A 23,241-nucleotide genomic window follows, 5' to 3' on the forward strand; every position below is an offset into this window, starting at 1 on the left:
TGGGGCAGCTGTGGTTGTTGTTGGGGCAACTGTGGTTGTTGTAGTGGCAGATGTTGTTGTAGTAGGGGCAGATGTGGTTGTTGTAGCGGCAGATGTGGTTGTCGTAGCGGCAGTTGTGGTTGTTGTTGGGGCCGCTGTGGTTGTTGTTGGGGCAGCTGTGGTTGTTGTTGGGGAAGCTGTCATTGTACTTGGGGCATCTGTGGTTGTAGAGGCAGATGTTGTAGTTGGGGCAGCTGTGGTTTTTGTAGCGGCAGCTGTGGTTGTAGTAGGGGTAGCTGTGGTTGTAGTAGGGGCAGCTGTGGTTGTTGTAGCGGTTGCTGTAGCTCCTGCTGTGTTTGTAGTTTGGACAGCTGTGGTTGTTGTTCTAGCAGCTGTGGTTGTAGTAGGGGCAGATGTGGTTTTTGTAGCGGCAGCTGTGGTTTTAGTTGTGGCAGCTGTGGTTGTTGTAGCGGCAGTTGTGGTTGTTGTAGCTTCAGCTGTGTTTGTAGTTTGGGCAGCTGTGGTTGTAGCTTGGACAGCTGTGGTTGTTGTAGCATCAGTTATGGTTTTTGTTGGGGTAGCTGTGGTTGTAGTTGGGGCAGCTGTGGTTGTTGTTGGGACAGCTGTGGTTGTAGTGGGGGCAGATGTGGTTGTAATAGGGGCAGTTATGGTTGTTGTAGGGGCAGCTGTGGTTGTAGTGGGTGCTGTTGTGGTTGTTGTAGGGGCAGCTGTGGTTGTTGTTGGGGCAGCTGTTGGAGTTGGGGCAGCTGTGGTTGTAGTAGGGGCAGCTGTGGTTGTTGTTGCGGCAGCTGTGGTTGTTGTGGGGGCAGCTGTGGTTGTAGTTGGGGCAGCTGTGGTTGTAGTTGGGGCAGATGTGGTTGTTGTTGGGGCAGCTGTTGGAGTTGGGGCAGCTGTGGTTGTTTTAGGGGCAGCTGTGGTTGTTGTAGCGGCAGCTGTGGTTGTTGTTGGGGCAGCTGAGGTTGTTGTTGGGGCAGCTGTTGTTGTTGTAGCGGCAACTGTGGTTGTTGTTTGGGCAGCTGTGGTTGTTGTTGGGGCAGCTGTGGTTGTAGCAGTGGCAGCTGTGGTTGTTATAGCTGTAGCTGTGGTTGTTGTTGGGGTCTCTGTGGTAGTTGTTGGGGAAGCTCTAATTGTTGTAGGGGCAGCTGTTGTAGTTGGGGCAGCTGTGGTTGTTGTAGCGGCAGATGTTGTTATAGTAGGGCCAGATGTGGTTGTTGTGGCAGCTGTGGTTGTAGTATGGGCAGCTGTGGTTGTTGTTGTGGCAACTGTGGTTGTTGGGGCAGCCGTGGTTGTTTTAGCGGCAGCTGTGGTTGTTGTTGTGGCAGCTGTGGTTGTAGTAGGGGCAGCTGTTGTAGTTGGGGCAGCTGTGGTTGTTGTAGCGGCAGATGTTGTTGTAGTAAGGGCAAATGTGGTTGTTGTTGGGGCAGCTGTGGTTGTTGTTGGGGCAGCTGTTGTAGTTGGGGCATCTGTGGTTGTTGTAGCGGCAGATGTTGTTGTAGTAGGGGCAGCTGTGGTTGTTGTTGGGGCAGCTGTGGTTGTAGTAGGAGCAGATGTGGTTGTTGTAGTGGCAGGTGTGGTTGTTGTTGGGGCAGCTGTGGTTGTAGGGGCAGCTGTGGTTGTAGCAGTGGCAGCTGTGGTTGTTGTAGCTGTAGCTGTGGTTGTTGTTGGGGTAGCTGTGGTTGTTGTTGGGGCAGCTCTAATTGTTGTAGGGGCAGCTGTTGTAGTTGGGGCAGCTGTGGTTGTTGTAGCGGCAGATGTTGTTGTAGTAGGGCCAGATGTGGTTGTTGTGGCAGCTGTGGTTGTAGTAGGGGCAGCTGTTGTTGTTGGGGCAGCTGTGGTTGTTGTAGGGACAGATGTGGTTGTTGTAGCGGCAGCTGTTGTTGTAGTTGTGGCAGCTGTGATTGTAGTAGGGACAGCTGTGGTTGTCGGAGGGGCAGCTGTTGTTGTAGGGGCAGCTGTGGTTGTTGTAGCTGCAGCTGTGGTTGTTGTTGGGTTAGCTGTGGTTGTAGTAGGAGCAGCTGTGGTTGTTGTTGCGGCAGCTGTGGTTGTTGTGGGGGCAGCTGTGGTTGTAGTTGGGGCAGCTGTGGTTGTAGTTGGGGCAGCTGTGGTTGTTGTTGGGGCAGCTGTTGGAGTTGGGGCAGCTGTGGTTGTTGTAGGGGCAGCTGTGGTTGTTGTAGCGGCAGATGTTATTGTAGTAGGGCCAGATGTGTTTGTTGTGGCAGCTGTGGTTGTAGTAGGGGCAGCTGTGGTTGTTGTTGTGGCAACTGTGGTTGTTGGGGCAGCCGTGGTTGTTTTAGCGGCAACTGTGGTTGTTATTGGGGCAGCTGTGGTTGTTGTAGGGGCAGCTGTTGCAGTAGGGGTAGATGTTGTGGCAGCTGTGGTTGTAGTAGGGGCAGCTGTTGTAGTTGGGGCAGCTGTGGTTGTTGTAGCGGCAGATGTTGTTGTAGTAAGGGCAAATGTGGTTGTTGTTGGGGCAGCTGTGGTTGTTGTTGGGGCAGCTGTTGTAGTTGGGGCAGCTGTGGTTGTTGTAGCGGCAGATGTTGTTGTAGTAGGGGCAGCTGTGGTTGTTTTTGGGGAAGCTGTGGTTGTAGTAGGGGCAGCTGTAGTTGTTGTAGCGGTAGGTGTGTTTGTAGGTGCAGCTGTGGTTGTAGTTGGGGCAGCTGTGGTTTTTGTTAGGGCAGCTGTGGTTGTAGTTGGGGCCGATGTGGTCGCTATAGCGGCAGCTGTGGTTGTAGGGGCAGCTGTGGTTGTTGTGGAGGTAGATATGGTTGTAGCTGGGGAAGCTGTGGTTGTTCTAGCAGCTGTGGTTGGTGCAGTTGTGGTTGTAGGGGCAGTTGTGGTTGTTTTAGCAGCAGCTGTGGTTGTAGTTGGGGCAGCTGTGGTTGTTGTCGTGGCAGCTGTGGTTGTAGTTTGAGCAGCTGTGGTTGTAGTAGGGGCAGATGCGGTTGCTGTAGCGGCAGCTGTGGTTGTAGTTGGGGCAGCTGTGGTTGTTTTTGGGGCAACTGTGGCTGTAGTTGGGGCAGCTGTGGTTTTTGTTAGGTCAGCTGTGGTTGTTGTAGGGGCAGATGTGGTTGTAGTTGGGGCAGCTGTGGTTGTTGTTGGGGCAGCTGTGGTTGTAGTTGGGGCAGCTGTGGTTGTAGGGCCTGCTGTTGATGTAGGTGGGGCAGCTGCGGTTGTTGTAGCGGCAGCTGTGGTCGTAGTTTGTGCAGCTATGGTCGTAGTGGGTGCAGTTGTGGTTGTAGTAGGGGCAGCTGTGGTTGTAGTTGGGGCAGTTGTGGTTGTTGTTGAGACAGCTGTGGTCTTAGTGGCAGCTGTGGTTGTAATTGGGGCAGCTGTGGTTGTTGTAGCCGTAGGTGTGTTTGTAGGTGTAGCTGTGGTTGTAGTTGGGGCAACTGTGGTTTTTGTTAGGGCAGCTGTGGTTGTAGTATGGGCAGATGTGGTTGTAGCGGCTTCTGTGGTTGTAGTAGCGACAGCTGTGGTTGTACGGGCAGCTGTGGCTGTAGTTGGGGCAGCTGTGGTTGTTGTTGGGGCAGCTGTGGTTTTAGTAAGGACAGCTGTGGTTGTAGGGGCAACTTTGGCTGTAGTTGGGGCAGCTGTGGTTGTTGTAGGGGCAGCTGTGGTTCTAATAGGGGCAGCTGTGGTTGTAGTTGGGGAAGCTGTGGTTTTTGTTAGGGCAGCTGTGGTTGTAGTAGGGGCCGATGTGGTCGCTATAGCGGCAGCTGTGGTTGTAGGGGCAGCTGTGGCTGTAGTTGGTGCAGCTGTGGTTGTTGTAGTGGCAGCTGTGGTTTTAGTAAGGACAGCTGTGGTTGTAGGGGCAACTTTGGCTGTAGTTGGGGCAGCTGTGGTTGTTGTAGGGGCAGCTGTGGTTCTAATAGGGGCAGCTGTGGTTGTAGTTGGGGAAGCTGTGGTTTTTGTTAGGGCAGCTGTGGTTATAGTAGGGGCCGATGTGGTCGCTATAGCGGCAGCTGTGGTTGTAGGGGCAGCTGTGGTTGTAGTTGGGGCAGCTTTGGTTGTTGTTGGGGCAGCTGTGGTTTTAGTAAGGACAGCTGTGGTTGTAGGGGCAACTCTGGCTGTAGGTGGGGCAGTTGTGGTCGTTGTTGGTGCAGGTGTGATTGTAATAGGGGCAGTTATGGTTGTTGTAGGGGCAGCTGTGGTTGTTGTAGTGGGAGCTATGATTCCAGAAGCTGTGTTTGTAGGGGCAGCTGAGGTTGTAGTAGGGGCAGCTGTGGTTGTGGTTCGGGCAGCTGTGGTTGTTGATGGGCCAGTTGTAGTTGTTGTAGTGGTAGGTGTGTTTGTTTGTGCAGCTGTGGTTGTAGTTGGGGCAGCTGTGGTTGTAGTATGGGCAGATGTGGTTGTAACAGCTCCTGTGGTTGTAGTAGCGACAGCTGTGGTTGTAGGGGCAGCTGTGGCTGTAGTTGGGGCAGCTGTGGTTGTTGTTGGGGCAGCTGTGGTTCTAATAGGGGCAGCTGTGGTTGTAGTTGGGGAAGTTGTGGTTTTTGTTAGGGCAGCTGTGGTTGTAGTAGGGGCCGATGTTGTCGCTATAGCGGCAGCTGTGGTTGTAGGGGCAGCTGTGGCTGTAGTTGGGGCAGCTGTGGTTTTAGTTGGGGCAGCTGTGGTTGTAGTTGGGGCAGCTGTGGTTGTAGTTGGGGCAGCTGTGGTTGTAGGGCCTGCTGTGGATGTACGTGGGGCAGCTGCGGTTGTTGTAGCGGCAGCTGTGGTTGTAACGGCTTCTGTGGTTATAGTAGCGACAGCTGTGGTTGTAGGGGCAGCTGTGGCTGTAGTTGGGGCAGCTGTGGTTGTTGTTGGGGCAGCTGTGGTTCGAATAGGGGCAGCTGTGGTTGTAGTTGGGGAAGCTGTGGTTTTTGTTATGGCAGCTGTGGTTGTAGTAGGGGCCGATGTGGTCGCTATAGCGGCAGCTGTGGTTGTAGGGGCAGCTGTGGCTGTAGTTGGTGCAGCTGTGGTTGTTGTTGGGACAGCTGTGGTTGTTGCTGGAGCAGCTGTGGTTGTAGTTGGGGCAGCTTTGGTTGTTGTTGGGGCAGCTGTGGTTTTAGTAAGGACAGCTGTGGTTGTAGGGGCAACTTTGGCTGTAGGTGGGGCAGTTGTGGTCGTTGTTGGTGCAGCTGTGGTTGTAATAGGTGCAGTTATGGTTGTTGTAGGGGCAGCTGTGGTTGTTATAGTGGGAGCTATGATTCCAGAAGCTGTGTTTGTAGGGGTAGCTGAGGTTGTAGTAGGGGCAGCTGTGGTTGTAGTAGGGGCAGATGTGGTCGCTATAGTGGCAGCTGTGGTTGTAGTTGGGGCAGCTGTGGTTGTTGTTGGGGCAGCTGTAGTTGTAGGGCCTGCTGTGGATGTAGGTGGGGCAGCTGTGGTTGTTGTAGGGGCAGCTGTGGTTGTAGTCGGTGCAGTTGTGGTTGTAGTAGGGGCAGCTGTGGTTGTAGTTGGGGCAGTTCTGGTTGTTGTTGGGACAGCTGTGGTCGTAGTGGCAGCTGTGGTTGTTGTTGGGACAGCTGTGGGTGTTGTTGGGGCAGCTGTGGTTGTTGTGGCGGTAGATGTGGTTGTAGTTGGGGAAGCTGTGGTTGTTCTAGCAGCTGTAGTTGTTGCAGCTGTGTTTGTAGGGGCAGTTGTGGTTGTTGTCGCGGCAGCTGTGATTGTAGTTGGGGCAGCTGTGGTTGTTGTTGGGGCAGCTGTAGTTGTAGGGCCTGCTGTGGATTTAGGTGGGGCAGATGTGGTTGTTGTAGGGGCAGCTGTGGTTGTAGTCGGTGCAGTTGTGGTTGTAGTAGGGGCAGCTGTGGTTGTAGTTGGGGCAGTTCTGGTTGTTGTTGGGACAGCTGTGGTCGTAGTGGCAGCTGTGGTTGTTGTTGGGACAGCTGTGGGTGTTGTTGGGGCAGCTGTGGTTGTTGTGGCGGTAGATGTGGTTGTTGTGGCGGTAGATGTGGTTGTAGTTGGGGAAGCTGTGGTTGTTCTAGGAGCTGTGGTTGTTGCAGCTGTGGTTGCAGGGGCAGATGCGGTTGCTGTAGCGGCAGCTGTGTCTGTAGTTGGGGCAGCTGTGGTTTTTGTTAGGGCAGCTGTGGTTGTAGTAGGGGCAGATGTGGTTGTAGTTGGGGCAGCTGTGGTTGTAGTTGGGGCAGCTGTGGTTGTAGTTTGGGCAGCTGTGGTTGTAGGGCCTGCTGTGGATGTAGGTGGGGCAGCTGCGGTTGTTGTAGCGGCAGCTGTGGTCGTAGTTGATGCAGCTGTGGTCGTAGTGGGTGCAGTTGTGGTTGTAGTAGGGGCAGCTGTGTTTGTAGTTGGGGCAGTTGTGGTTGTTGTTGAGACAGCTGTGGTCGTAGTGGCAGCTGTGGTTGTAATTGGGGCAGCTGTGGTTTTTGTTAGGGCAGCTGTGGTTGTAGTATGGGCAGATGTGGTTGTAGCGGCTTCTGTGGTTGTAGCAGTGACAGCTGTGGTTGTAGGGGCAGCTGTGGCTGTAGTTGGGGCAGCTGTGGTTGTTGCTGGAGAAGCTGTGGTTGTAGTTGGAGCAGCTGTGGTTGTTGCTTGAGAAGCTGTGGTTGTAGTTGGGACAGTTGCGGTTGTTGCTGGAGAAGCTGTGGTTGTAGTTGGGGCAGCTGTGGTTGTTGTTGGTGCAGCTGTGGTTTTAGTAAGGACAGATGTGGTTGTAGGGGCAACTTTGGCTGTAGGTGGGGCAGTTGTGGTTGTTGTAGGGGCAGCTGTGGTTGTTGTAGTGGGTGCGATGATTCCAGAAGCTGTGTTTGTAGGGGCAGCTGAGGTTGTAGTAGGGGCAGCTGTGGTTGTAGTAGGGGCAGACGCGGTTGCTGTAGCGGCAGCTGTGGTTGTAGTTGGGGCAGCTGTGTCTGTAGTTGGGGCAGCTGTGGTTGTAGTTGGGGCAGCTGTGGTTGTAGGGCCTGCTGTGGATGTACGTGGGGCAGCTGCGGTTGTTGTAGCGGCAGCTGTGGTCGTAGTTGATGCAGCTGTGGTCGTAGTGGGTGCAGTTGTGGTTGTATTAGGGGCAGCTGTGGTTGTAGTTGGGGAAGTTGTGGTTGTTGTTGAGACAGCTGTGGTCGTAGTGGCAGCTGTGGTTGTAATTGGGGCAGCTGTGGTTTTTGTTAGGGCAGCTGTGGTTGTAGTATGGGCAGATGTGGTTGTAGTGGCTTCTGTGGTTGTAGTAGCGACAGCTGTGGTTGTAGGGGCAGCTGTGGCTGTAGTTGGGGCAGCTGTGGTTGTTGTCGGGGCAGCTGTGGTTGTAGCGGCAGCTGTGGTTGTAGTTGGGGGAGCTGTGGTTGTTGTCGGGGCAGCTGTGGTTGTAGTTGGGGAAGCTGTGGTTTTTGTTAGGGCAGCTGTGGTTGTAGTAGGGGCCGATGTGGTCGCTATAGCGGCAGCTGTGGTTGTAGGGGCAGCTGTGGCTGTAGTTGGTGCAGCTGTGGTTGTTGTTGGGACAGCTGTGGTTGTTGCTGGAGCAGCTGTGGTTGTAGGTGGAGCAGGTTTGGTTGTTGTTGGGGCAGCTGTGGTTTTAGTAAGGACAGCTGTGGTTGTAGGGGCAACTTTGGCTGTAGGTGGGGCAGTTGTGGTCGTTGTTGGTGCAGCTGTGTTTGTAATAGGGCCAGTTATGGTTGTTGTAGGGGCAGCTGTGGTTGTTGTAGTGGGAGCTATGATTCCAGAAGCTGTGTTTGTAGTGGCAGCTGAGGTTGTAGTAGGGGCCGCTGTGGTTGTGGTTAGGGCAGCTGTAGTAGTTGTAGTGGTAGGTGTGTTTGTAGGTGCAGCTGTGGTTGTAGGGGCAACTTTGGCTGTAGGTGGGGCAGTTGTGGTCGTTGTTGGTGCAGCTGTGTTTGTAATAGGGCCAGTTATGGTTGTTGTAGGGGCAGCTGTGGTTGTTGTAGTGGGAGCTATGATTCCAGAAGCTGTGTTTGTAGTGGCAGCTGAGGTTGTAGTAGGGGCCGCTGTGGTTGTGGTTAGGGCAGCTGTAGTTGTTGTAGCGGTAGGTGTGTTTGTAGGTGCAGCTGTGGTTGTAGTTGGGGCAGCTGTGGTTGTAGGGGCAACTTTGGCTGTAGGTGGGGCAGTTGTGGTCGTTGTTGGTGCAGCTGTGTTTGTAATAAGGGTAGTTATGGTTGTTGTAGGGGCAGCTGTGGTTGTTGTAGTGGGAGCTATGATTCCAGAAGCTGTGTTTGTAGGGGCAGCTGTGGTTGTGGTTGGGGCAATTGTGGTTGTTGTTGAGACAGCTGTGGTCGTAGTGGCAGCTGTGGTTGTAATTGGGGCAGCTGTGGTTTTTGTTAGGGCAGCTGTGGTTGTAGTATGGGCAGATGTGGTTGTAGCGGCTTCTGTGGTTGTAGCAGCGACAGCTGTGGTTGTAGGGGCAGCTGTGGCTGTAGTTGGGGCAGCTGTGGTTGTTGCTGGAGAAGCTGTGGTTGTAGTTGGAGCAGCTGTGGTTGTTGCTGGAGAAGCTGTGGTTGTAGTTGGGACAGCTGCGGTTGTTGCTGGAGAAGCTGTGGTTGTAGTTGGGGCAGCTGTGGTTGTTGTTGGGGCAGCTGTGGTTTTAGTAAGGACAGATGTGGTTGTAGGGGCAACTTTGGCTGTAGGTGGGGCAGTTGTGGTTGTTGTAGGGGCAGCTGTGGTTGTTGTAGTGGGAGCGATGATTCCAGAAGCTGTGTTTGTAGGGGCAGCTGAGGTTGTAGTAGGGGCAGCTGTGGTTGTAGTAGGGGCAGATGCGGTTGCTGTAGCGGCAGCTGTGGTTGTAGTTGGGGCAGCTGTGTCTGTAGTTGGGGCAGCTGTGGTTGTAGTTGGGGCAGCTGTGGTTGTAGGGCCTGCTGTGGATGTACGTGGGGCAGCTGCGGTTGTTGTAGCGGCAGCTGTGGTTGTAGTTGGGGCAGTTGTGGTTGTTCTTGAGACAGCTGTGGTCGTAGTGGCAGCTGTGGTTGTAATTGGGGCAGCTGTGGTTTTTGTTAGGGCAGCTGTGGTTGTAGTATGGGCAGATGTGGTTGTAGTGGCTTCTGTGGTTGTAGTAGCGACAGCTGTGGTTGTAGGGGCAGCTGTGGCTGTAGTTGGGGCAGCTGTGGTTGTTGTCGGGGCAGCTGTGGTTGTTGCTGGAGCAGCTGTGGTTGTAGGTGGAGCAGGTTTGGTTGTTGTTGGGGCAGCTGTGGTTTTAGTAAGGACAGCTGTGGTTGTAGGGGCAACTTTGGCTGTAGGTGGGGCAGTTGTGGTTGTTGTAGGGGCAGCTGTGGTTGTTGTAGTGGGAGCTATGATTCCAGAAGCTGTGTTTGTAGTGGCAGCTGAGGTTGTAGTAGGGGCCGCTGTGGTTGTGGTTAGGGCAGCTGTAGTTGTTGTAGTGGTAGGTGTGTTTGTAGGTGCAGCTGTGGTTGTAGGGGCAACTTTGGCTGTAGGTGGGGCAGTTGTGGTCGTTGTTGGTGCAGCTGTGTTTGTAATAGGGCCAGTTATGGTTGGTGTAGGGGCAGCTGTGGTTGTTGTAGTGGGAGCTATGATTCCAGAAGCTGTGTTTGTAGTGGCAGCTGAGGTTGTAGTAGGGGCAGCTGTGGTTGTGGTTAGGGCAGCTGTGGTTGTTGTTGGGGCAGCTGTAGTTGTAGCTGTAGGTGTGTTTGTATGTGCAGCTGTGGTTGTAGTTGGGGCAGCTGTGGTTGTAGTATGGGCAGATGTGGTTGTAACAGCTCCTGTGGTTGTAGTAGCGACAGCTGTGGTTGTAGGGGCAGCTGTGGTTGTAGTTGGGGCAGCTGTGGTTGTAGTAGGGGCCGATGTTGTCGCTATAGCGGCAGCTGTGGTTGTAGGGGCAGCTGTGGCTGTAGTTGGGGCAGCTTTGGTTGTTGTTGGGGCAGCTGTGGTTTTAGTAAGGACAGCTGTGGTTGTAGGGGCAACTTTGGCTGTAGGTGGGGCAGTTGTGGTCGTTGTTGGTGCAGCTGTGGTTGTAATAGGGGCATTTATGGTTGTTGTAGGGGCAGCTGTGGTTGTTGTAGTGGGAGCTATGATTCCAGAAGCTGTGTTTGTAGGGGCAGCTGAGGTTGTAGTAGGGGCAGCTGTAGTTGTAGCTGTAGGTGTGTTTGTATGTGCAGCTGTGGTTGTAGTTGGGGCAGCTGTGGTTGTAGTAGGGGCAGATGTTGTCGCTATAGCGGCAGCTGTGGTTGTAGGGGCAGCTGTGGCTGTAGTTGGGGCAGCTTTGGTTGTTGTTGGGGCAGCTGTGGTTTTAGTAAGGACAGCTGTGGTTGTAGGGACAACTTTGGCTGTAGGTGGGGCAGTTGTGGTCGTTGTTGGTGCAGCTGTGGTTGTAATAGGGGCAGTTATGGTTGTTGTAGGGGCAGCTGTGGTTGTTGTAGTGGGAGCTATGATTCCAGAAGCTGTGTTTGTAGGGGCAGCTGAGGTTGTAGTAGGGGCAGCTGTGGTTGTGGTAAGGGCAGCTGTGGTTGTATGGGCAACTTTGGCTGTAGGTGGGGCAGTTGTGGTTGTTGTAGGGGCAGCTGTGGTTGTTGTAGTGGGAGCTATGATTCCAGAAGCTGTGTTTGTAGGGGCAGCTGAGGTTGTAGTAGGGGCAGCTGTGGTTGTAGTTTGAGCAGCTGTGGTTGTAGTAGAGGCAGATGCAGTTGCTGTAGCGGCAGCTGTGGTTGTAGTTGGGGCAGCTGTGGTTGTAGTTGGGGCAGCTGTGTCTGTAGTTGGGGCAGCTGTGGTTGTAGTTGGGGCAGCTGTGGTTGTATTTGGGGCAGCTGTGGTTGTAGGGCCTGCTGTGGTTGTACGTGGGGCAGCTGCGGTTGTTGTAGCGGCAGCTGTGGTCGTAGTTGATGCAGCTGTGGTCGTAGTGGGTGCAGTTGTGGTTGTAGTAGGGGCAGCTGTGGTTGTAGTTGGGGCAGTTGTGGTTGTTGTTGAGACAGCTGTGGTCGTAGTGGCAGCTGTGGTTGTAATTGGGGCAGCTGTGGTTGTAGTATGGGCAGATGTGGTTGTAGTGGCTTCTGTGGTTGTAGTAGCGACAGCTATGGTTGTAGGGGCAGCTGTGGCTGTAGTTGGGGCAGCTGTGGTTGTTGTCGGGGCAGCTGTGGTTGTAGTTTGAGCAGCTGTGGTTGTAGTAGGGGCAGATGCGGTTGCTGTAGCGGCAGTTGTGGTTGTAGTTGGGGCAGCTATGGTTGTTTTTGGGGCAGCTGTGGTTGTTGTGGCGGTAGATGTGGTTGTAGCTGGGGAAGCTGTGGTTGTTCTAGCAGCTGTGGTTGGTGCAGCTGTGGTTGTAAGGGCAGTTGTGGTTGTTGTAGCAGCACCTGTGGTTGTTTTTGGGGCAGCTGAGGTTGTAGTAGGGGCCGCTGTGGTTGTGGTTAGGGCAGCTGTAGTTGTTGTAGCGGTAGGTGTGTTTGTAGGTGCAGCTGTGGTTGTAGTTGGGGCAGCTGTGGTTGTAGGGGCAACTTCGGCTGTAGGTGGGGCAGTTGTGGTCGTTGTTGGTGCAGCTGTGTTTGTAATAAGGGTAGTTATGGTTGTTGTAGGGGCAGCTGTGGTTGTTGTAGTGGGAGCTATGATTCCAGAAGCTGTGTTTGTAGGGGCAGCTGAGGTTGTAGTAGGGGCAGCTGTGGTTGTGGTTAGGGCAGCTGTGGTTGTTGTTGGGGCAGCTGTAGTTGTAGCTGTAGGTGTGTTTGTATGTGCAGCTGTGGTTGTAGTTGGGGCAGCTGTGGTTGTAGTAGGGGCCGATGTTGTCGCTATAGCGGCAGCTGTGGTTGTAGGGGCAGCTGTGGCTGTAGTTGGGGCAGCTTTGGTTGTTGTTGGGGCAGCTGTGGTTTTAGTAAGGACAGCTGTGGTTGTAGGGGCAACTTTGGCTGTAGGTGGGGCAGTTGTGGTCGTTGTTGGTGCAGCTGTGGTTGTAATAGGGGCAGTTATGGTTGTTGTAGGGGCAGCTGTGGTTGTTGTAGTGGGAGCTATGATTCCAGAAGCTGTGTTTGTAGGGGCAGCTGAGGTTGTAGTAGGGGCAGCTGTGGTTGTGGTAAGGGCAGCTGTGGTTGTAGGGGCAACTTTGGCTGTAGGTGGGGCAGTTGTGGTTGTTGTAGGGGCAGCTGTGGTTGTTGTAGTGTGAGCTATGATTCCAGAAGCTGTGTTTGTAGGGGCAGCTGAGGTTGTAGTAGGGGCAGCTGTGGTTGTAGTTTGAGCAGCTGTGGTTGTAGTAGAGGCAGATGCAGTTGCTGTAGCGGCAGCTGTGGTTGTAGTTGGGGCAGCTGTGGTTGTAGTTGGGGCAGCTGTGTCTGTAGTTGGGGCAGCTGTGGTTGTAGTTGGGGCAGCTGTGGTTGTAGTTGGGGCAGCTGTGGTTGTAGGGCCTGCTGTGGTTGTACGTGGGGCAGCTGCGGTTGTTGTAGCGGCAGCTGTGGTCGTAGTTGATGCAGCTGTGGTCGTAGTGGGTGCAGTTGTGGTTGTAGTAGGGGCAGCTGTGGTTGTAGTTGGGACAGTTGTGGTTGTTGTTGAGACAGCTGTGGTCGTAGTGGCAGCTGTGGTTGTAATTGGGGCAGCTGTGGTTGTAGTATGGGCAGATGTGGTTGTAGTGGCTTCTGTGGTTGTAGTAGCGACAGCTATGGTTGTAGGGGCAGCTGTGGCTGTAGTTGGGGCAGCTGTGGTTGTTGTCGGGGCAGCTGTGGTTGTAGTTTGAGCAGCTGTGGTTTTAGTAGGGGCAGATGCGGTTGCTGTAGCGGCAGTTGTGGTTGTAGTTGGGGCAGCTATGGTTGTTTTTGGGGCAGCTGTGGTTGTTGTGGCGGTAGATGTGGTTGTAGCTGGGGAAGCTGTGGTTGTTCTAGCAGCTGTGGTTGGTGCAGCTGTGGTTGTAAGGGCAGTTGTGGTTGTTGTAGCAGCAGCTGTGGTTGTTTTTGGGGCAGCTGTGGTTGTTTTTGGGGCAGCTGTGGCTGTAGTTGGGACAGCTGTGGTTTTTGTTAGGGCAGATGTGGTTGTAGTAGGGGCAGATGTGGTTGTAGTTGGGGCAGCTGTGGTTGTTGTTGGGGCAGCTGTGGTTGTATTTGGGGCATCTGTGGTTGTAGGGCCTGCTGTGGTTGTAGTTGGGGCAGCTGTGGTTTTTGTTAGGGCAGCTGTGGTTGTAGGGGCAGCTGTGGCTGTAGTTGGGGCAGCTGTGGTTGTTGTTGGGGCAGCTGTGGTTGTAGTTGGGGAAGCTGTGGTTTTTGTTAGGGCAGCTGTGGTTGTAGTAGGGGCCGATGTGGTCGCTATAGCGGCAGCTGTGGTTGTAGGGGTAGCTGTGGCTGTAGTTGGTGCAGCTGTGGTTGTTGTTGGGACAGCTGTGGTTGTTGCTGGAGCAGCTGTGGTTGTAGTTGGAGCAGGTTTGGTTGTTGTTGGGGCAGCTGTGGTTTTAGTAAGGACAGCTGTGGTTGTAGGGGCAACTTTGGCTGTAGGTGGGGCAGTTGTGGTCGTTGTTGGTGCAGCTGTGTTTGTAATAGGGCCAGTTATGGTTGTTGTAGGGGCAGCTGTGGTTGTTGTAGTGGGAGCTATGATTCCAGAAGCTGTGTTTGTAGTGGCAGCTGAGGTTGTAGTAGGGGCCGCTGTGGTTGTGGTTAGGGCAGCTGTAGTTGTTGTAGCGGTAGGTGTGTTTGTAGGTGCAGCTGTGGTTGTAGTTGGGGCAGCTGTGGTTGTTGTTGGGGCAGCTGTGGTTTTAGTAAGGACAGCTGTGGTTGTAGGGGCAACTTTGGCTGTAGGTGGGGCAGTTGTGGTCGTTGTTGGTGCAGCTGTGGTTGTAATAGGGGCAGTTATGGTTGTTGTAGGGGCAGCTGTGGTTGTTGTAGTGGGAGCTATGATTCCAGAAGCTGTGTTTGTAGGGGCAGCTGAGGTTGTAGTAGGGGCAGCTGTGGTTGTGGTAAGGGCAGCTGTGGTTGTAGGGGCAACTTTGGCTGTAGGTGGGGCAGTTGTGGTTGTTGTAGGGGCAGCTGTGGTTGTTGTAGTGGGAGCTATGATTCCAGAAGCTGTGTTTGTAGGGGCAGCTGAGGTTGTAGTAGGGGCAGCTGTGGTTGTAGTTTGAGCAGCTGTGGTTGTAGTAGAGGCAGATGCAGTTGCTGTAGCGGCAGCTGTGGTTGTAGTTGGGGCAGCTGTGGTTGTAGTTGGGGCAGCTGTGTCTGTAGTTGGGGCAGCTGTGGTTGTAGTTGGGGCAGCTGTGGTTGTAGGGCCTGCTGTGGATGTACGTGGGGCAGCTGCGGTTGTTGTAGCGGCAGCTGTGGTCGTAGTTGATGCAGCTGTGGTCGTAGTGGGTGCAGTTGTGGTTGTATTAGGGGCAGCTGTGGTTGTAGTTGGGGAAGTTGTGGTTGTTGTTGAGACAGCTGTGGTCGTAGTGGCAGCTGTGGTTGTAATTGGGGCAGCTGTGGTTTTTGTTAGGGCAGCTGTGGTTGTAGTATGGGCAGATGTGGTTGTAGTGGCTTCTGTGGTTGTAGTAGCGACAGCTGTGGTTGTAGGGGCAGCTGTGGCTGTAGTTGGGGCAGCTGTGGTTGTTGTCGGGGCAGCTGTGGTTGTAGCGGCAGCTGTGGTTGTAGTTGGGGGAGCTGTGGTTGTTGTCGGGGCAGCTGTGGTTGTAGTTGGGGAAGCTGTGGTTTTTGTTAGGGCAGCTGTGGTTGTAGTAGGGGCCGATGTGGTCGCTATAGCGGCAGCTGTGGTTGTAGGGGCAGCTGTGGCTGTAGTTGGTGCAGCTGTGGTTGTTGTTGGGACAGCTGTGGTTGTTGCTGGAGCAGCTGTGGTTGTAGGTGGAGCAGGTTTGGTTGTTGTTGGGGCAGCTGTGGTTTTAGTAAGGACAGCTGTGGTTGTAGGGGCAACTTTGGCTGTAGGTGGGGCAGTTGTGGTCGTTGTTGGTGCAGCTGTGTTTGTAATAGGGCCAGTTATGGTTGTTGTAGGGGCAGCTGTGGTTGTTGTAGTGGGAGCTATGATTCCAGAAGCTATGTTTGTAGTGGCAGCTGAGGTTGTAGTAGGGGCCGCTGTGGTTGTGGTTAGGGCAGCTGTAGTAGTTGTAGTGGTAGGTGTGTTTGTAGGTGCAGCTGTGGTTGTAGGGGCAACTTTGGCTGTAGGTGGGGCAGTTGTGGTCGTTGTTGGTGCAGCTGTGTTTGTAATAGGGCCAGTTATGGTTGTTGTAGGGGCAGCTGTGGTTGTTGTAGTGGGAGCTATGATTCCAGAAGCTGTGTTTGTAGTGGCAGCTGGGGTTGTAGTAGGGGCCGCTGTGGTTGTGGTTAGGGCAGCTGTAGTTGTTGTAGCGGTAGGTGTGTTTGTAGGTGCAGCTGTGGTTGTAGTTGGGGCAGCTGTGGTTGTAGGGGCAACTTTGGCTGTAGGTGGGGCAGTTGTGGTCGTTGTTGGTGCAGCTGTGTTTGTAATAAGGGTAGTTATGGTTGTTGTAGGGGCAGCTGTGGTTGTTGTAGTGGGAGCTATGATTCCAGAAGCTGTGTTTGTAGGGGCAGCTGTGGTTGTGGTTGGGGCAATTGTGGTTGTTGTTGAGACAGCTGTGGTCGTAGTGGCAGCTGTGGTTGTAATTGGGGCAGCTGTGGTTTTTGTTAGGGCAGCTGTGGTTGTAGTATGGGCAGATGTGGTTGTAGCGGCTTCTGTGGTTGTAGCAGCGACAGCTGTGGTTGTAGGGGCAGCTGTGGCTGTAGTTGGGGCAGCTGTGGTTGTTGCTGGAGAAGCTGTGGTTGTAGTTGGAGCAGCTGTGGTTGTTGCTGGAGAAGCTGTGGTTGTAGTTGGGACAGCTGCGGTTGTTGCTGGAGAAGCTGTGGTTGTAGTTGGGGCAGCTGTGGTTGTTGTTGGGGCAGCTGTGGTTTTAGTAAGGACAGATGTGGTTGTAGGGGCAACTTTGGCTGTAGGTGGGGCAGTTGTGGTTGTTGTAGGGGCAGCTGTGGTTGTTGTAGTGGGAGCGATGATTCCAGAAGCTGTGTTTGTAGGGGCAGCTGAGGTTGTAGTAGGGGCAGCTGTGGTTGTAGTAGGGGCAGATGCGGTTGCTGTAGCGGCAGCTGTGGTTGTAGTTGGGGCAGCTGTGTCTGTAGTTGGGGCAGCTGTGGTTGTAGTTGGGGCAGCTGTGGTTGTAGGGCCTGCTGTGGATGTACGTGGGGCAGCTGCGGTTGTTGTAGCGGCAGCTGTGGTTGTAGTTGGGGCAGTTGTGGTTGTTGTTGAGACAGCTGTGGTCGTAGTGGCAGCTGTGGTTGTAATTGGGGCAGCTGTGGTTTTTGTTAGGGCAGCTGTGGTTGTAGTATGGGCAGATGTGGTTGTAGTGGCTTCTGTGGTTGTAGTAGCGACAGCTGTGGTTGTAGGGGCAGCTGTGGCTGTAGTTGGGGCAGCTGTGGTTGTTGTCGGGGCAGCTGTGGTTGTTGCTGGAGCAGCTGTGGTTGTAGGTGGAGCAGGTTTGGTTGTTGTTGGGGCAGCTGTGGTTTTAGTAAGGACAGCTGTGGTTGTAGGGGCAACTTTGGCTGTAGGTGGGGCAGTTGTGGTTGTTGTAGGGGCAGCTGTGGTTGTTGTAGTGGGAGCTATGATTCCAGAAGCTGTGTTTGTAGTGGCAGCTGAGGTTGTAGTAGGGGCCGCTGTGGTTGTGGTTAGGGCAGCTGTAGTTGTTGTAGTGGTAGGTGTGTTTGTAGGTGCAGCTGTGGTTGTAGGGGCAACTTTGGCTGTAGGTGGGGCAGTTGTGGTCGTTGTTGGTGCAGCTGTGTTTGTAATAGGGCCAGTTATGGTTGTTGTAGGGGCAGCTGTGGTTGTTGTAGTGGGAGCTATGATTCCAGAAGCTGTGTTTGTAGTGGCAGCTGAGGTTGTAGTAGGGGCAGCTGTGGTTGTGGTTAGGGCAGCTGTGGTTGTTGTTGGGGCAGCTGTAGTTGTAGCTGTAGGTGTGTTTGTATGTGCAGCTGTGGTTGTAGTTGGGGCAGCTGTGGTTGTAGTATGGGCAGATGTGGTTGTAACAGCTCCTGTGGTTGTAGTAGCGACAGCTGTGGTTGTAGGGGCAGCTGTGGTTGTAGTTGGGGCAGCTGTGGTTGTAGTAGGGGCCGATGTTGTCGCTATAGCGGCAGCTGTGGTTGTAGGGGCAGCTGTGGCTGTAGTTGGGGCAGCTTTGGTTGTTGTTGGGGCAGCTGTGGTTTTAGTAAGGACAGCTGTGGTTGTAGGGGCAGCTGTGGCTGTAGGTGGGGCAGTTGTGGTCGTTGTTGGTGCAGCTGTGGTTGTAATAGGGGCATTTATGGTTGTTGTAGGGGCAGCTGTGGTTGTTGTAGTGGGAGCTATGATTCCAGAAGCTGTGTTTGTAGGGGCAGCTGAGGTTGTAGTAGGGGCAGCTGTAGTTGTAGCTGTAGGTGTGTTTGTATGTGCAGCTGTGGTTGTAGTTGGGGCAGCTGTGGTTGTAGTAGGGGCAGATGTTGTCGCTATAGCGGCAGCTGTGGTTGTAGGGGCAGCTGTGGCTGTAGTTGGGGCAGCTTTGGTTGTTGTTGGGGCAGCTGTGGTTTTAGTAAGGACAGCTGTGGTTGTAGGGACAACTTTGGCTGTAGGTGGGGCAGTTGTGGTCGTTGTTGGTGCAGCTGTGGTTGTAATAGGGGCAGTTATGGTTGTTGTAGGGGCAGCTGTGGTTGTTGTAGTGGGAGCTATGATTCCAGAAGCTGTGTTTGTAGGGGCAGCTGAGGTTGTAGTAGGGGCAGCTGTGGTTGTGGTAAGGGCAGCTGTGGTTGTATGGGCAACTTTGGCTGTAGGTGGGGCAGTTGTGGTTGTTGTAGGGGCAGCTGTGGTTGTTGTAGTGGGAGCTATGATTCCAGAAGCTGTGTTTGTAGGGGCAGCTGAGGTTGTAGTAGGGGCAGCTGTGGTTGTAGTTTGAGCAGCTGTGGTTGTAGTAGAGGCAGATGCAGTTGCTGTAGCGGCAGCTGTGGTTGTAGTTGGGGCAGCTGTGGTTGTAGTTGGGGCAGCTGTGTCTGTAGTTGGGGCAGCTGTGGTTGTAGTTGGGGCAGCTGTGGTTGTATTTGGGGCAGCTGTGGTTGTAGGGCCTGCTGTGGTTGTACGTGGGGCAGCTGCGGTTGTTGTAGCGGCAGCTGTGGTCGTAGTTGATGCAGCTGTGGTCGTAGTGGGTGCAGTTGTGGTTGTAGTAGGGGCAGCTGTGGTTGTAGTTGGGGCAGTTGTGGTTGTTGTTGAGACAGCTGTGGTCGTAGTGGCAGCTGTGGTTGTAATTGGGGCAGCTGTGGTTGTAGTATGGGCAGATGTGGTTGTAGTGGCTTCTGTGGTTGTAGTAGCGACAGCTATGGTTGTAGGGGCAGCTGTGGCTGTAGTTGGGGCAGCTGTGGTTGTTGTCGGGGCAGCTGTGGTTGTAGTTTGAGCAGCTGTGGTTGTAGTAGGGGCAGATGCGGTTGCTGTAGCGGCAGTTGTGGTTGTAGTTGGGGCAGCTATGGTTGTTTTTGGGGCAGCTGTGGTTGTTGTGGCGGTAGATGTGGTTGTAGCTGGGGAAGCTGTGGTTGTTCTAGCAGCTGTGGTTGGTGCAGCTGTGGTTGTAAGGGCAGTTGTGGTTGTTGTAGCAGCACCTGTGGTTGTTTTTGGGGCAGCTGAGGTTGTAGTAGGGGCCGCTGTGGTTGTGGTTAGGGCAGCTGTAGTTGTTGTAGCGGTAGGTGTGTTTGTAGGTGCAGCTGTGGTTGTAGTTGGGGCAGCTGTGGTTGTAGGGGCAACTTCGGCTGTAGGTGGGGCAGTTGTGGTCGTTGTTGGTGCAGCTGTGTTTGTAATAAGGGTAGTTATGGTTGTTGTAGGGGCAGCTGTGGTTGTTGTAGTGGGAGCTATGATTCCAGAAGCTGTGTTTGTAGGGGCAGCTGAGGTTGTAGTAGGGGCAGCTGTGGTTGTGGTTAGGGCAGCTGTGGTTGTTGTTGGGGCAGCTGTAGTTGTAGCTGTAGGTGTGTTTGTATGTGCAGCTGTGGTTGTAGTTGGGGCAGCTGTGGTTGTAGTAGGGGCCGATGTTGTCGCTATAGCGGCAGCTGTGGTTGTAGGGGCAGCTGTGGCTGTAGTTGGGGCAGCTTTGGTTGTTGTTGGGGCAGCTGTGGTTTTAGTAAGGACAGCTGTGGTTGTAGGGGCAACTTTGGCTGTAGGTGGGGCAGTTGTGGTCGTTGTTGGTGCAGCTGTGGTTGTAATAGGGGCAGTTATGGTTGTTGTAGGGGCAGCTGTGGTTGTTGTAGTGGGAGCTATGATTCCAGAAGCTGTGTTTGTAGGGGCAGCTGAGGTTGTAGTAGGGGCAGCTGTGGTTGTGGTAAGGGCAGCTGTGGTTGTAGGGGCAACTTTGGCTGTAGGTGGGGCAGTTGTGGTTGTTGTAGGGGCAGCTGTGGTTGTTGTAGTGTGAGCTATGATTCCAGAAGCTGTGTTTGTAGGGGCAGCTGAGGTTGTAGTAGGGGCAGCTGTGGTTGTAGTTTGAGCAGCTGTGGTTGTAGTAGAGGCAGATGCAGTTGCTGTAGCGGCAGCTGTGGTTGTAGTTGGGGCAGCTGTGGTTGTAGTTGGGGCAGCTGTGTCTGTAGTTGGGGCAGCTGTGGTTGTAGTTGGGGCAGCTGTGGTTGTAGTTGGGGCAGCTGTGGTTGTAGGGCCTGCTGTGGTTGTACGTGGGGCAGCTGCGGTTGTTGTAGCGGCAGCTGTGGTCGTAGTTGATGCAGCTGTGGTCGTAGTGGGTGCAGTTGTGGTTGTAGTAGGGGCAGCTGTGGTTGTAGTTGGGACAGTTGTGGTTGTTGTTGAGACAGCTGTGGTCGTAGTGGCAGCTGTGGTTGTAATTGGGGCAGCTGTGGTTGTAGTATGGGCAGATGTGGTTGTAGTGGCTTCTGTGGTTGTAGTAGCGACAGCTATGGTTGTAGGGGCAGCTGTGGCTGTAGTTGGGGCAGCTGTGGTTGTTGTCGGGGCAGCTGTGGTTGTAGTTTGAGCAGCTGTGGTTTTAGTAGAGGCAGATGCGGTTGCTGTAGCGGCAGTTGTGGTTGTAGTTGGGGCAGCTATGGTTGTTTTTGGGGCAGCTGTGGTTGTTGTGGCGGTAGATGTGGTTGTAGCTGGGGAAGCTGTGGTTGTTCTAGCAGCTGTGGTTGGTGCAGCTGTGGTTGTAAGGGCAGTTGTGGTTGTTGTAGCAGCAGCTGTGGTTGTTTTTGGGGCAGCTGTGGTTGTTTTTGGGGCAGCTGTGGCTGTAGTTGGGACAGCTGTGGTTTTTGTTAGGGCAGATGTGGTTGTAGTAGGGGCAGATGTGGTTGTAGTTGGGGCAGCTGTGGTTGTTGTTGGGGCAGCTGTGGTTGTATTTGGGGCATCTGTGGTTGTAGGGCCTGCTGTGGTTGTAGTTGGGGCAGCTGTGGTTTTTGTTAGGGCAGCTGTGGTTGTAGGGGCAGCTGTGGCTGTAGTTGGGGCAGCTGTGGTTGTTGTTGGGGCAGCTGTGGTTGTAGTTGGGGAAGCTGTGGTTTTTGTTAGGGCAGCTGTGGTTGTAGTAGGGGCCGATGTGGTCGCTATAGCGGCAGCTGTGGTTGTAGGGGTAGCTGTGGCTGTAGTTGGTGCAGCTGTGGTTGTTGTTGGGACAGCTGTGGTTGTTGCTGGAGCAGCTGTGGTTGTAGTTGGAGCAGGTTTGGTTGTTGTTGGGGCAGCTGTGGTTTTAGTAAGGACAGCTGTGGTTGTAGGGGCAACTTTGGCTGTAGGTGGGGCAGTTGTGGTCGTTGTTGGTGCAGCTGTGTTTGTAATAGGGCCAGTTATGGTTGTTGTAGGGGCAGCTGTGGTTGTTGTAGTGGGAGCTATGATTCCAGAAGCTGTGTTTGTAGTGGCAGCTGAGGTTGTAGTAGGGGCCGCTGTGGTTGTGGTTAGGGCAGCTGTAGTTGTTGTAGCGGTAGGTGTGTTTGTAGGTGCAGCTGTGGTTGTAGTTGGGGCAGCTGTGGTTGTTGTTGGGGCAGCTGTGGTTTTAGTAAGGACAGCTGTGGTTGTAGGGGCAACTTTGGCTGTAGGTGGGGCAGTTGTGGTCGTTGTTGGTGCAGCTGTGGTTGTAATAGGGGCAGTTATGGTTGTTGTAGGGGCAGCTGTGGTTGTTGTAGTGGGAGCTATGATTCCAGAAGCTGTGTTTGTAGGGGCAGCTGAGGTTGTAGTAGGGGCAGCTGTGGTTGTGGTAAGGGCAGCTGTGGTTGTAGGGGCAACTTTGGCTGTAGGTGGGGCAGTTGTGGTTGTTGTAGGGGCAGCTGTGGTTGTTGTAGTGGGAGCTATGATTCCAGAAGCTGTGTTTGTAGGGGCAGCTGAGGTTGTAGTAGGGGCAGCTGTGGTTGTAGTTTGAGCAGCTGTGGTTGTAGTAGAGGCAGATGCAGTTGCTGTAGCGGCAGCTGTGGTTGTAGTTGGGGCAGCTGTGGTTGTAGTTGGGGCAGCTGTGTCTGTAGTTGGGGCAGCTGTGGTTGTAGTTGGGGCAGCTGTGGTTGTAGGGCCTGCTGTGGTTGTACGTGGGGCAGCTGCGGTTGTTGTAGCGGCAGCTGTGGTCGTAGTTGATGCAGCTGTGGTCGTAGTGGGTGCAGTTGTGGTTGTAGTAGGGGCAGCTGTGGTTGTAGTTGGGGCAGTTGTGGTTGTTGTTGAGACAGCTGTGGTCGTAGTGGCAGCTGTGGTTGTAATTGGGGCAGCTGTGGTTGTAGTATGGGCAGATGTGGTTGTAGTGGCTTCTGTGGTTGTAGTAGCGACAACTATGGTTGTAGGGGCAGCTGTGGCTGTAGTTGGGGCAGCTGTGGTTGTTGTCGGGGCAGCTGTGGTTGTAGTTTGAGCAGCTGTGGTTGTAGTAGGGGCAGATGCGGTTGCTGTAGCGGCAGTTGTGGTTGTAGTTGGGGCAGCTATGGTTGTTTTTGGGGCAGCTGTGGTTGTTGTGGCGGTAGATGTGGTTGTAGCTGGGGAAGCTGTGGTTGTTCTAGCAGCTGTGGTTGGTGCAGCTGTGGTTGTAAGGGCAGTTGTGGTTGTTGTAGCAGCAGCTGTGGTTGTTTTTGGGGCAGCTGTGGTTGTTTTTGGGGCAGCTGTGGCTGTAGTTGGGACAGCTGTGGTTTTTGTTAGGGCAGATGTGGTTGTAGTAGGGGCAGATGTGGTTGTAGTTGGGGCAGCTGTGGTTGTATTTGGGGCATCTGTGGTTGTAGGGCCTGCTGTGGTTGTAGTTGGGGCAGCTGTGGTTTTTGTTAGGGCAGCTGTGGTTGTAGGGGCAGCTGTGGCTGTAGTTGGGGCAGCTGTGGTTGTTGTTGGGGCAGCTGTGGTTGTAGTTGGGGCAGCTGTGGTTTTTGTTAGGGCAGCTGTGGTTGTAGGGGCAGCTGTGGCTGTAGTTGGGGCAGCTGTGGTTGTTGTTGGGGCAGCTGTGGCTGTAGTTGGTGCAGCTGTGGTTGTTGTTGGGACAGCTGTGGTTGTTGCTGGAGCAGCTGTGGTTGTAGTTGGAGCAGGTTTGGTTGTTGTTGGGGCAGCTGTGGTTTTAGTAAGGACAGCTGTGGTTGTAGGGGCAACTTTGGCTGTAGGTGGGGCAGTTGTGGTCGTTGTTGGTGCAGCTGTGTTTGTAATAGGGCCAGTTATGGTTGTTGTAGGGGCAGCTGTGGTTGTTGTAGTGGGAGCTATGATTCCAGAAGCTGTGTTTGTAGTGGCAGCTGAGGTTGTAGTAGGGGCCGCTGTGGTTGTGGTTAGGGCAGCTGTAGTTGTTGTAGCGGTAGGTGTGTTTGTAGGTGCAGCTGTGGTTGTAGTTGGGGCAGCTGTGGTTTTTGTTAGGGCAGCTGTGGTTGTAGTATGGGCAGATGTGGTTGTAACGGCTTCTGTGGTTGTAGTAGCGACAGCTGTGGTTGTAGGGGCAGTTGTGGTTGTTTTAGCAGCAGCTGTGGTTGTAGTTGGGGCAGCTGTGGTTGTTGTCGTGGCAGCTGTGGTTGTTGTCGTGGCAGCTGTGGTTGTAGTTTGAGCAGCTGTAGTTGTAGTAGGGGCAGATGCGGTTGCTGTAGCGGCAGCTGTGGTTGTAGTTGGGGCAGCTGTGGTTGTTTTTGGGGCAGCTGTGGCTGTAGTTGGGGCAGCTGTGGTTTTTGTTAGGTCAGCTGTGGTTGTAGTAGGGGCAGATGTGGTTGTAGTTGGGGCAGCTGTGGTTGTTGTTGGGGCAGCTGTGGTTGTAGTTGGGGCATCTGTGGTTGTAGGGCCTGCTGTTGATGTAGGTGGGGCAGCTGCGGTTGTTGTAGCGGCAGCTGTGGTCGTACTTTGTGCAGCTGTGGTCGTAGTGGGTGCAGTTGTGGTTGTAGTAGGGGCAGCTGTGGTTGTAGTTGGGGCAGTTGTGGTTGTTGTTGAGACAGCTGTGGTCTTAGTGGCAGCTGTGGTTGTAATTGGGGCAGCTGTGGTTGTTGTAGCCGTAGG

General features: G+C 53.9%; 1 protein-coding gene across 1 annotated transcript in view; it reads right to left on the bottom strand.

Annotated features, from left to right (window-relative positions):
* LOC132989567 (mucin-5AC-like) overlaps nucleotides 1-23,241 on the bottom strand; it is a gene marked incomplete at its 5' end in the record, with an annotated part of 55,301 nt that overhangs the window by 25,031 nt on the left and 7,029 nt on the right. The window contains 2 exons of the mRNA XM_061057262.1: nucleotides 2,677-2,791; nucleotides 15,919-15,963. Coding sequence (XP_060913245.1) covers nucleotides 2,677-2,791; nucleotides 15,919-15,963 — 160 coding nt within the window. The remainder of the gene's footprint in view (nucleotides 1-2,676; nucleotides 2,792-15,918; nucleotides 15,964-23,241) is intronic.

The sequence above is a fragment of the Labrus mixtus genome, chromosome 15, assembly GCF_963584025.1.
Source record: "Labrus mixtus chromosome 15, fLabMix1.1, whole genome shotgun sequence".
NCBI lineage: Eukaryota > Metazoa > Chordata > Actinopteri > Labriformes > Labridae > Labrus > Labrus mixtus.